Source organism: Wasmannia auropunctata, unplaced genomic scaffold (assembly GCF_000956235.1).
Source record: "Wasmannia auropunctata unplaced genomic scaffold, wasmannia.A_1.0 LD336106.1, whole genome shotgun sequence".
NCBI lineage: Eukaryota > Metazoa > Arthropoda > Insecta > Hymenoptera > Formicidae > Wasmannia > Wasmannia auropunctata.
The window spans coordinates 4769776-4782272 of NW_012026784.1; the positions used below are offsets into that span (position 1 = coordinate 4769776).

The window sequence follows — 12497 nt, forward strand, 5'->3', positions numbered from 1 at the left end:
TTTACGATATAATTATTATCTTGCATTGTCTAGTCATACGTTATTATTGTATAACTAACGATATTAATTATTAATTAATCTGTACTACCTAGTCGCATTATGTGTTGCATAAAGAGAAAAAAAAAGAAAACTACGAAAATTCCGAATGCAAGAGAGAGACCACGCGAGCGAGAGCACGAAAGAGAGAGAAAAAAAGAAAAAAAAATAGAAAGAGTGAGTGAATATAAGAAGAGAGCAAAAGAGAGACGGTTCGGACAATGATAATTCGCGCGATGGCGAACAACGACAAGTGCAATATGAGGCGCTGAAAATGAAGAGTTGCCCTTTTGCAATGAGAAAGAAAGTAAGTACAATTAATGTGAAATAACGGTGACACAGAGAAAACCCTTTCAACATAAATGGTCTATTAAAACGAATAATATAAGAAAAATAAGAAGTGATTCTTTCTCTGAAACCGGACTTGAGCTAGTTGTATTTTCAGCGCTTCATATGACCCTGTGCGAGGATGCGAAATCAAATAAGAGAGAAAGAGAAAGAGAGAGAGAGAGAGAGAGAGAGAACGTGATGAAAGTGCGTGAGGGAGAAAAAGGGCGAGTGCGAGGATTTCCTTCGCGAATGTGAACCGCTGATAAATCGATAATGATCGAGTCGTAGCGATCGGATTTGTGATATATTGGGCGAGAGGCGGGGAAGAGGGAGAGAAGCATCGAACTTTCGTCGCGATTTCTTTCGTGTCCGATTTCGTGATCTTGCTGATCGAAGCGAACGAGAATCGCGCGAAAGCGAGCGGTCGGCTAATCCGAGTCGCTCGGCGCTTTAACGAAAGAAGACTGATGATTGTAATCCGGCAAAACGTGCACGATTTATAGACCTTTAAGCAATTATTATTAAAGAATCGAAACTGCTAAACAGCTAAAATATTGCTAAATACGATAGAAAAATCTAATTGATCGAACAATCAGATTCTTTGAGAAGCAGGAAATTAGCGGTTGATTCAATCGTGGTGTTGTAAATTGAAAGATACATCATCATTGCAGTTATCAACGGATAATTTGAAAATAACTTGGAAAGAGAAGAATAATTAAAATCGTAGAAAGAGAATCGCAAGAATTACAAAAACCAAGAATTCCAAAAATCCTGATGAAGTTTCTTTCTAATTTATATCCCCAAGTTTCCTCTGTCGCGATGACTTGTCGCGCGCGACGACATAATGACGATTTATAGATCAGGTGAAGCGCGCACGATAAAAAAAAGATACTGAAATAGATCGCTATGTCTCGATCAATCGTATGTCTGCGATTAGGAAAGGTGTAAAGTGATAACACCAGCAATCTAATCGACAGGGTTGGGAAAGTACTTTTTAAAAGTAACTCGTTATCGTTACTCGTTACCGAGTTAAAAAAATAATTAATTACTGTCACTACAAAAGAAACTCGTTAGCATTATCGTTATTTAAAAAATAATGGTTCGTTATTTTTTCCGTTTACTTCTTTAATGCTAAAACAAGATTAGAATAAAAAAATTTATATTTTTAAAATATTAATAAAAGCAATAACAAACTTTTTATCTTAAATTCGCAAGATTACAAAAATTTGAGAAAGATTTTAAAATGGTGAAAATGTAAATAAAAAGTTCTCAGTTTTGTAAAATTTATAATTGCAGCCTTTATATTTTTTTATTAATATTTTTTTATACCCTCGGTTTTATGTTTAAAACTTTTAACATGATAAGCAGCTCGGTAAGCGTTTAATGATTTTTTAATACGATTGGCTTTTGTCTTTAGTTCTTTACTGGATCTAACAATAAGTGTGTCAAAATCAATTGTAATGAAGAATCACTAAATGCTCACTGAAATTAATTGCTTTATCTGTTGAATGCAATCTATAACAACGAATTATGAAGATATTTGTAATTCTGCTACAAATAAATTCAAAATATAAAAAGTAACTATTAAATTCGTTACCGTTACAGTTACAAGAAAAAAAGTAATGCCGTTACTAATCCGTTATCAAAAAAAAGTAAGTGTAACGGCAACGGCGTTATAAATAACGCGTTACTTCCCAACCCTGCTAATCGAATGATGATTATGATAGTGAGAAGTAGCGAAAGATAGAGCGAGAGAGAGAGAGAGAGAGAGAGAACGAAAAAAAACGTAATTACTGTCATGAAACACGCGCGCGCGCGTCGCAAGGCTTTCTGTGACGCACCCGTGCGTGCAGGTATAGTAGAACAAAAGAAAAAAAGAAAAAAATTGAAGAACAAAACGAGTATTAAATATATGCGGGGGCCATGGAGAGGAGGGAACCTTCCTTTTATCCGCGTGCAAAAGAGATTTAAACAAAAGGAAAAACACCGACGGGCGTCGTCCTCCACCGCTTTCCGCGACGTCCGTCGGCATCCCGTTTTCACGAAAAGAAAAAAAAGAAGAGATAAATTTAAGGCAGACATAAAATGCGCGATAAAAAAAAAAAATATATATATATATTATATATATATGTGAGAAATATGATTATATACATATACATATACATTATACACGTATACGCGGTTCGCTCTCGGTTTTCATCCGAACGCAGCATCCCTGTATCCCGCAAAAGACATCCCCTTTACGTGCATCGCGCCTCTTCTATCCTTCTGTGCAATCGAAAACCCCATCCTGCCTTCCTGCTTTCCTCCCTCCCTCCCTCCCTCCCTCCCTCCTACCCGAGGAGAGCTCGCGGGCCCTCCCCATATTGCAATATTTGTACTTTTCCATGTTGAAACCTCGATATATAATAAATTATATTAACAAACTTCGATCGCCTGTCATCTCTCGCATGAATGTTACCTATTCATTGCGCCTCAAGAAATTTTCCTTGTCTTTTCTTTAGCTATTACATATATGCTTTATGTAATAATAGGAAGTGATAAATGGAGAGTCAGATAAATACAATAATAATAAGAATGTTGCTAAATTCGTATGTTGCTAAGTTGCTTTTATTTGATAATCACTTGTAACGTATTTTCTCTGGCAAAAGGTAAATGTTAATTCTCCAGTTACCTTAGTCTATTAGAAAACATGTTTCCACGATAAATGGCAGCATTCCTTGATTTACGATTGAAACCGTTCCGTCGAAATTGTACGCGCAAATATCTATCTGTGACAAAGTTTCAAGAAAAAAAATTTTAACCACAGAGTTTTAGTCAGATGACAATCACATTAAAAATATCTATTTTTTCTTCTTCGGGGCGAATTCTAAGCCTCTTATATAGTTCTTTTTTATCTGGTATTTTTCTGTAAATGATAAACAAAGTTACAGAGTTTGCGTGATTGTAAAATATTAAAATAAATATTAAAGTCAAAGTGACTCACCCGTGAGTAATTTGTACACATATAAAATTTGATTCCCCTGAACAAGAACACTAGGCGTCTTTTTGCCAGGATCGTCAGTGATTGTCGCGCTCGCGCCGATGCCCTGGCACTCCTTACTGAATTCTTTCGGATTAATCCCGAACGTTTCCAGGTTGTTCACCAATGTTACCTGCAATTTGCGCGATGCCATCAGAGAAAAATAATTGATAATAAATAATTCCTGTAGCATTTATTCCGAAAGCCGCCGTTTTTACCTTCTTCCCGCCCGATCGCACCGTCACTCTCATGTCGATCGGTTCTAGTTTTCCCGTGTGCAACAAAGTATTTCCCGCGAGGGTAACCTCATGCATATGCGTCATGCGTCCGATAAACTTGTTTATCCCATCCTCCATCGTCACCGTCTCCTGATGAGCCTTGGTTCGCATGATTCCCGCCAATTGAGGATTCAGCTTTAACGTCCTGCAAAATTAAGCGCTATCAATGGAGAAAGAGAAGCGAGGTCGAATTTGTGTGTCGAGTGAAGGCGTCGTCGTCTTACTTTCCGTTTTGCAGATCCTCCGCTTTCACGTACTCAGCAAAACACTTTCTGATCTCGGCTCTTTTCATTACGTCACCCTTTCTGCAATCATCACCATGTATTCGATGTAAAGTGAACGTACGTTTATATATTACGACGATGTAATATTCAACGACTTTTATTGTCATCATCGCATAGAAAACCGTCTCTTCTGTAATTACATTCCGTCGCGGTAAAATGACGTCACTCAGCAAATGTCCATGCCTACCGTACTTACTCATAGCCGAATTTTGACAGAACTGGCAGAACGTCGGCGGTCACTCGATAACACTCCGACACGACAGCGCTGTTCGAAACCACTGGTTCAGCCGCAACTGGTCGTTCTTCGGTAACGACTAATTTCTTCACAAGCGGATGATCGAACTGAAAAAAATTTCTTGCAGTCGCGCGATAATTAAAAAGAAAGCTTATTTCTAAAAAGATTTTTAATTTTTAGTATTTTTACATTCTCAGACTGAGATTAACAATAAGTTAAAGATTAAATCTTTATATCCAAGATGGTTTAAAAATAAGCTTCTTAATTATGTCAGAAAAGTGTATCAAAAAACAAATGTTACCTTAATGGAAAGCAATGTTTCGACACCTTTTGTGATAGATGTATTAATTATTCCCTTGGCCTTCATTTCCGCTAGAAAAACCGATAGCTTTTTGTACCGAGATTTCTTCACATCGACATTTTTACCCGGCGGACAAGCGACCAACAGATGATTTTTGAAGAAGTTGGACGACAACATTGGCAGATCGCTAGACTTCACCGTCATTTTGCACGCTTTCAAGAAACAATACTCCAGTAGCTTATCCATCTCTTCGACTGGGTCAACTACTTCTGGTTCAACTATGTTTGAAATTTGTACATCTTCAGTTTCTTCATCTTCTTCTATATGCTCCTAAATAACATAAAAGCAATTAATTTATCTTCATTTATTTTCATGAGAACTCATTATCTCAGATATATTATTTATCTACCTGAGAAATGACTTCGTTCTTGACTATGTCGCTTGAATTCTCGCCGACGTTTAATTCATCCAACTGAACCGACAGATTTTCGGTTTGATCCACGATCTCTTCTTGATTAATTGATTCGATGTCCTCCAACGTATTTGTGGGGCTTTCAACGTTCGGTGAACCCAAATCAGGCCTCAGGGGTGGTTTGCCTAATTGACACAGCATATCGCCGATGACATGGAAAACCTCTACGCACTTTCCATGTCCAGCTGCCATATACATGTCCTCGCTGGAAAGCGCGGTGACGCCGACAGCGATTGCAGCCTGCAGAAGGAAACAGCCTTTTTTTCTCGTCAACATTTTTTCATATGCGATCAACTGATAAAACGATAAAGATCCTAACCTTGTTTTCTTCGGTGTTAATCGACACTGGAGTACCCTTGCGTAGTTTACCAAAGGTATATAGTGTCACCGGCTCCTTCAGAATCAATCCGGGTAACATGAGATCTGCACCGCCTACCAATTTAGATATGACTGGCGTGTGCGTAGTGAAAGTGTTTAACAAATATGGATGGTGCCATAGCGTATAAATTGTGGGAAACAGCACTATGTCGTACGAATCCAGTTGAAAGAACATAGGTATCTTGGCGACGCAGTACACTTTGCCTACATGTCCATTGTGTGTTAATATTTTCATAATGCTGATGGATTCCTTCTTGGGTAACAATGACTGAATCTCTTCGTCCGACAGACTCGGATATGCCGCCAATATCTCCTCGCATAATTTTTTCCTGAAAAATAATAACTAATTCATCTGTCTCCGCTTAGCATTCGAATGTAAGCCAAACATATACCGTAAAAATAAATTTCACTCAAAACATCTGACTATTATAGTCAGATTTATAAATTCCTTTTTACTTTATATTATTTTTCGTGGGAAAATATGTTTGTAAAAAATGTTAACGAAAAAGACATTCGTCTGACAGATGAGTACACAGGGTATAAAATTTGGAGCTACCGAATCAAGGGGACTTGAAAACGTCCAAAAAACACTACGAACCTTTCAGTCCCTTTCAGCTGGTAATTGGTCTTGACTTTGAACGGCTTGATAAACATTTTGAACGTGCGAAATCTCCGATCGGCTAGCGTACGACGTTTAAACCTAACCCCGATTTCCCATACGGCGCCGCATCCTTATTTATCCCCGTTGATAGATGCTGCGCGGCATAACATTCTGGATATACGTGGAAGCGCTGCCAACATCACGGACGTCGACGACGAGAGTTCTACGTTCTACCTCTCGCTTTCGACAAAAATATTGATCTCTACATCAATCAGAGACATTTGTTTTGTTTTGGTGTCATACGTTATATTTTTGAAATAAATAAGTTAACTTAAGGAAAAAATAGAAGGAAAAAAGATTTCATTACCGTATCATTATTGTTCATTCTACTATGTTTTCTTTCTGCTCCTCTCTCTCTCTCTCTCTCTCTCGTTCGTTCTCGCTCTTTCACATCAAACCTAAAAGTGCAGAAACAAACAGCTGATTTTTTAGACTTTGATCAGACTCCAATTAACTTACAATTAATCAACGATTAATTCAGATGGCCGAATTAGACATTAGCGAATGTTTATTGACTGTATAACTGATTATCCCTAATCAGCTAATTCTTTTCACATGTTGAGCAATAAACAATTAATAATTTCCAGTTCCAAGCAACAAATTGCACAAATATCGCTCGGTAAATTGATCACCGATTAAGTCAATCGAAATCTTATCTCGCTTTGAGCGTAGAGAGTGCATGGTGCAAGGATCGAAGTACAATACAGCTGATAAACATTCCCCTACTCCGCCGCAGTCCACCCCGTCCGCGCCTGCCGCCACTCCACTCCGCCCGCCCTCCTGTCATACAGACACAGTGTCGCGCGTGATGTCCTCTTACGGCACACGTGCAAACAGTACGTGCGAAGTGTGCGCCGCGAGGTCGACATAACCTCAAAAGCGCGTCATTATGCATAATCGAGCCGCGACGGGCGGCCCGCGAGCGTTTTGAGGTCGTCGCGATCACGGGAGGATCGCGCGCGCACGTCGTCGCCTCGCCGTTTGCCTAATTGAAAGAAGGCCGGGGAAAGACAAGACAATGACGATCGTCAACATCTTGCTGCGGCTGGACGTCGCGATCAGGTTTACCGGAGTCAGAGTGAGTTTTCCCTCTCCCCGGCACTTTTCCCTTTTCGTGCGCGTCTGCCACGATCTGTCCGTCCTTCTTTTGCTTATGGCCATCGACCTCTTATTTTTCTCTCTTTTTCTTCATTTCGGCGCGCTCGGGATCGCGATCGCGCGTACATACGTGCCACCACCGCTGTATTGTTATTATTGTTCGCATTTTACATAATGCTCTTTCATAACTTTGCCATTGTGCTATGCATTATTTTTAGTTTTATGTATGCAACGCACCATTCTCTAACGATGCGGCGTATTCATTGAAGGTCGTGTTTGCTTTCCTCTCATTGACTCACTTGATGTCGATCTTTGCTTTATACTTGTTATCGAACACTGATAAACAATTTATCATTGCCTTGACGAACGTCTCATTCAAAGTTCTCGAGATATTCTGCAAAACAAAATTTAATTTGAATTAAATTTTTTTACCAATCATCTGTCAGTGATAGATTTTTATTTTTATTGATATTTCTATTCCAAAAAAGTGCTACAGTATTTATAATAATTATTAACTGTAATTTATTTTATCTAATTTCAAGAATTAGAATTTATATTAAATTGTGCTTTCTTCTTATAATTTGCAAATTAAATACATTATACCTTTGGATGTGAAATTTATTTATGAAAATAATTTATGAAATAAAGATACTTTTGTATTCATTTTCATGCTATTTCAAAGATAGAAATAATTAGATTAATTTAGTGCTAGAAATGTAAAGCTCTGTAGCTTTGCTACTTTAAAGAGACTTACTTGAAGAATTTAAATGTGTTATGTTTATAATTAGCCTTAAATAATATAGATTTATTTTTTCTGTTTGCAGCATTTAAGTACAAAACCAAAATTTGGTTTACTTTTTGACATTGACGGCGTCATAATACGTGGAAAAAAAATATTGCCGCCTGTAAAAGAGTCTTTTAAACGGCTTCAAGGGGACAATGGAAAATTTCGCATTCCCACGCTGTTCGTCACCAACAGCGGGAATTCACTGCGCAGTCAGAAAGCTGCAGAGCTGTCGGAATGGATAGGCGTCCAAGTCACGGAGTCGCAAGTCGTCCTGGCTCACTCACCATTGCAAATGTTCGATAATCTACACAATAAACAAGTTCTCATATCTGGTCAAGGCCCAATAACGGATATAGCCCGGGAACTGGGATTCAAGAAGACGACGACTATGGAGGAACTAGTGAAGAACTTTCCTTGCTTAGACTACATAAACGTGAAGAAGAGAAGTCCGATTTGCGGCCCAGTCGATCCAAATTTCCCGCAAATCGATGGAATCTTGCTCCTGAGCGAGCCGATACATTGGGAAACGCCATTGCAATTAATGGTAGATCTACTAGTTACCAACGGAATGCCCACAGGATTGCCTACTGCTATTCCATATCCGCACATTCCAGTGTTGGCGTGCAACATGGATTTGCTATGGGCGTCGGAGGCGCCGATTCCCCGATACGGTCACGGTGCTTTCTTGTTGTGTCTTGAAAACTTGTACAAGAAGGTCACAGGGAAAGACATGATGTACACTGCTCTAGTCGGAAAACCTAGTGAGATTACATATTACCATGCCAATCAAATGCTCGTTAATCACGCCAGAAGCATCGGCATTAACAATATCGACACGATTTATGCTATTGGGTGCGTATGCCAAACAGAATCATCGATTAAATGCATTAATAGGCACAGCTTATATAATATATGTATTATATTATAAATTTTAAAATATAACTTATGATATATATTTATTTTTACAGCGACAATATTAATACCGACATTTTTGGCGCGAATCTATACGACAAGTATTTATCCCGCTACGAGTCCGGAGAGGGGACTAAATCCCGCAGCCTAGAAAAACTCCTTGGGAAGAACATGAGGGATCCCAACGCGAAGGCCTGCATTAGTATTTTAGTTGAGACTGGCGTGCACCAACGAGACTCCAAATTTATACCCGAACACAGTCCCAGGGATTTCTTGCCGGTCGACGATGGTCTTTGTAAACCGGCATTTATCGTGAAGGACGTCGGGCAGGCTATCAATCTTGCGTTTAAAGAAGAGAAGTTTGAATAAGTTAGCGTATAATAGGTAGCCTTGGGATATTATTATCCTTATATTATTGAAGAAAAAGAGCAAGAGAGAGAGAGAGAGAGAGAGAAATAACGTGAGTATTATAGCAAATAATCTTTTAGAAAGTGTTAGTCTTCGACATAGACAACGTTTCGTAACGGAGAAACAGAAAATAGCAGGAGAGGCTATAATACGTGAAAGTAATATATTATTTTGCTCCTTTTTTTAATATCTTTATGATTCTTTTAAACTGCCTACTTAATGAAAAATAAATAAATAAATTCTAGCGTATTTCAGCGAGTTGTATGAATTAAAGAAAAGAATTACGCGAAAACGAAGTTATAATTCGGTTTATTTAGATTATCGTAGATATAGAACAACAGAAAACGATATTGCCATATTATTGTAAAGTTGAAGCGATAAACACATATATAAAACGTATATGTGCATAGAGGACTTTTATTATGAATTTTAATATAATTATGACTGCTAAAGTAAAATTTTGTTCAAGCAACGGTCTGGTACATGTGCAGTGCATAATTTTATAAATATTTAACTGAAATTTTATTAGATAATTCGACACATTGTACATGAGCCATCTCTAAGCATGCGTTATTACAGATAATTATATCGTAGTTGTATGGTAAACTGAGCCGAACGTTTTGATCTGCAAAGTACACTGTGCACTACGCCTCGTTTAGTCGAAAGCAATGCAAGATATGCAAAGTGATACATATAACGCTCCCATAGTAGATAAATAATAGACATAATTTCGATCCGCTCTTAAAATTTGCAGCTGTGTTCTGAGAATTATATGCAAAAGTATAATCTATACTAAAAGTAACATATGAAATATGAATAGATTACACTTTATAATATATATACGTATATAGCCAGGTCTAGTCTTGAAATGCAGCTCATTAGCGGATGCGAATAAATAAATAAAAAGTATAGACAGATTTTTTTGTAGTTATAATAGACCAAAACTAAAGGACAGTTGCCTTTCGTCGCGAAAATGAATTTATTATAATGAATGAATACAAAACAACGAGAATTTATTCTGCACAATTACGTCATTAAATTATTATTTTTCGGAAGTAAGGATTGGTGTATGTAAAATTTATAAAAGATTTTTTTTTTAAGAATTCTATAAAAGCGCTTCTCTTTGAAGATCTGAAATTTAATTCTACAGAGTAAATTCGATTCTTCTCGATTTATTAATTTCTTTTTATATGTGATATCTCAAAATATGATATTTTAGCAAAGGATTATTTAACATTTTTGCTCAAATTAATCGCTATTCTAAACTGAAATACTTATCCTTAAAGTGCCATTCGTGCGTATCGAAACATCCTATGCATAAAAGTCGCATGAAATTGACGACAAGCTAATTCGAAGGTAAAAACGCACATTTATATCTTGTATTTGCCTTTACGGCGCGATTTTGACACAATGATAAAATCAAATATAATTATCAACAACGCGTTAATGTCCGTCGGGACAAAGACTGACCACTTAAATAGGATTTAAAAGAACATCGTGAACACCGGCTTATCATTCATTCGCGACAATGAGGTATCGTGCAACGGTCAAAGCTACAACGATCACATGCCAATAAAACTTCTGCCTCTGTCGCCAGCATCACTTAATAAGTTAACGAAAAAAAGAGATACACTATACTAAATCGAAACACATACATAGATATACATTACATATAGAGAGATAATTTTTAAAAATTTTCCAAAATTATTTACATTATACATATATATTTATATACAATACATTTAAATATAAATATATATTTAAAATTATAAAATTTATATGTATATTATGTATATTGTAATACACATATATAAATATACATATATAAACATATGTATAATTATTTACATATTTCTCATATTCACACACATGCATAATATATATTTTTTTAGTATCGTGTATCTCTCTTATATTCAAGACAGTTGTTATATGTGTAGAGAGTGTCGTGTTTTTCATCGAGGGCAATATCAATAATTATATCTCTTAACTATATCGAATGTAGAATTCTCATGATGTAGCGTCTGTGACTTTTATGGAGCAAATTAGAATTTATTTTAATAAATTGCAGGTTTATTTATTTCACCCATCTTTGTAATCTTCAAAGGAATCGGAATTCCATAAGATTATTGTCTTAAATGTACGTCAAATTTTTGCATTTTTAATTTCTTTAAAATTTGTGGTCGGTTTTTACTGCATGTAATGCCTACCTTGCACGATGCACAATTTACACACTGACCTTGTCAGCAGCGTATAATTATTCATGTCGCAGACAACACGACGGCTGGGTCTCATGACCCTTGAGCTGAGCCGTCAAATGTTCGATTAAATAATTCGATTGCAATCAATTTAGCAACCATTCGGGCGGCCTAAGTAAGTTCATAACGATATAAGTAAGTTCCCCAACCTGATGTCAGCCATGAAAATTAAAAGCCGCAACAGCTAATTCAATCCATTAATATGTACGAATTTTATTTCCGCGACATTTCGATTCTTGTAACTTAGAAATAAGAGCGAAAAATGATGCTCATTTATCAATGAAAGCTCATAAATTAATAAGCATTAAACATATGTTTTGCTAGATGTTTCTTAATTAATTTTTATTCGCATGAATATATACGTGCATGTTTTAGAAAAGTTTTTTGAGAAATTATTTTTTTAGGAAATTTTCCAAAGAAAACTATATATTTGATAATACTCAATAAATAATCGTTAAAACAATAGAGCTATGATAATATTAATTTTTAATAGTCATATAATATTAAATATTCATAACGAGATTATAATTCATGAAAACATTCGAAGGTTACTATGAATCACGATAGTCTTTTTATTCAATAACTTTGTTGGTTTAACTAATTAAAAACAGGTACTCGTACACGCGACCTACATTTTATTGTTAACGGTTTACGCACGCTGACAGGTTTTTAGTGTTCCAGATTGAGACTTGTACCGTGGAAGTATCGTAATATATCGCGTTCTGTCGGACGCGGAACTGGCATAACCGGCATGACCAGCTTAATCCTGATACGACGTCGATCCGATTAGTATTACTTTCTAAACTGTGCACACAGCTCATCCTTATACGAGCAGTGTATATATTCTATAAATTATCAATTAATTTTCCTTACTTAAATTTTTACAATTATTGCATATAAAAATATTTATAATATTTAAATGTATCATTTAATCATTAATTTATTATTATATTTTTTCGGTATCTACTAATAAAAAAACAAAATTCTCTGCGTTCAAATCGTTAAAACTAAATCGATTCTATTTTTGATACAATTACTAA

General features: G+C 36.3%; 2 protein-coding genes across 3 annotated transcripts; one reads left to right on the forward strand and one right to left on the reverse strand.

Moving 5' to 3' along the window:
• Positions 1-2950: 2950 nt before the first annotated feature.
• On the reverse strand, positions 2951-6715 carry LOC105453266 (eukaryotic translation initiation factor 2D). Of its 2 annotated transcripts, none has more exons than XM_011695074.1 (11): positions 6457-6715; positions 6305-6395; positions 5935-6177; positions 5278-5665; positions 4896-5198; positions 4487-4816; positions 4147-4292; positions 3891-3971; positions 3607-3811; positions 3353-3521; positions 2951-3274 (listed from the first exon to the last, which is right to left on the reverse strand). In XM_011695074.1, exons 3-11 carry the CDS (start codon positions 5988-5990, stop codon positions 3210-3212), a joined length of 1743 nt encoding a protein of 580 aa, XP_011693376.1. In that variant the 5' UTR covers positions 5991-6177; positions 6305-6395; positions 6457-6715; the 3' UTR covers positions 2951-3209. The 2 variants fall into 2 exon arrangements, with proteins under 2 accessions (XP_011693376.1, XP_011693367.1); XM_011695065.1 differs by having other exon boundaries at positions 5935-6199.
• Positions 6716-6794: 79 nt separating this feature from the next.
• On the forward strand, positions 6795-10373 carry LOC105453277 (cat eye syndrome critical region protein 5 homolog). Its single transcript, XM_011695084.1, has 3 exons — positions 6795-7075; positions 7920-8734; positions 8851-10373. The coding sequence occupies exons 1-3, from the start codon at positions 7016-7018 to the stop codon at positions 9161-9163; spliced, it is 1188 nt and encodes a 395-aa protein (XP_011693386.1). The 5' UTR covers positions 6795-7015; the 3' UTR covers positions 9164-10373.
• Positions 10374-12497: the final 2124 nt, after the last annotated feature.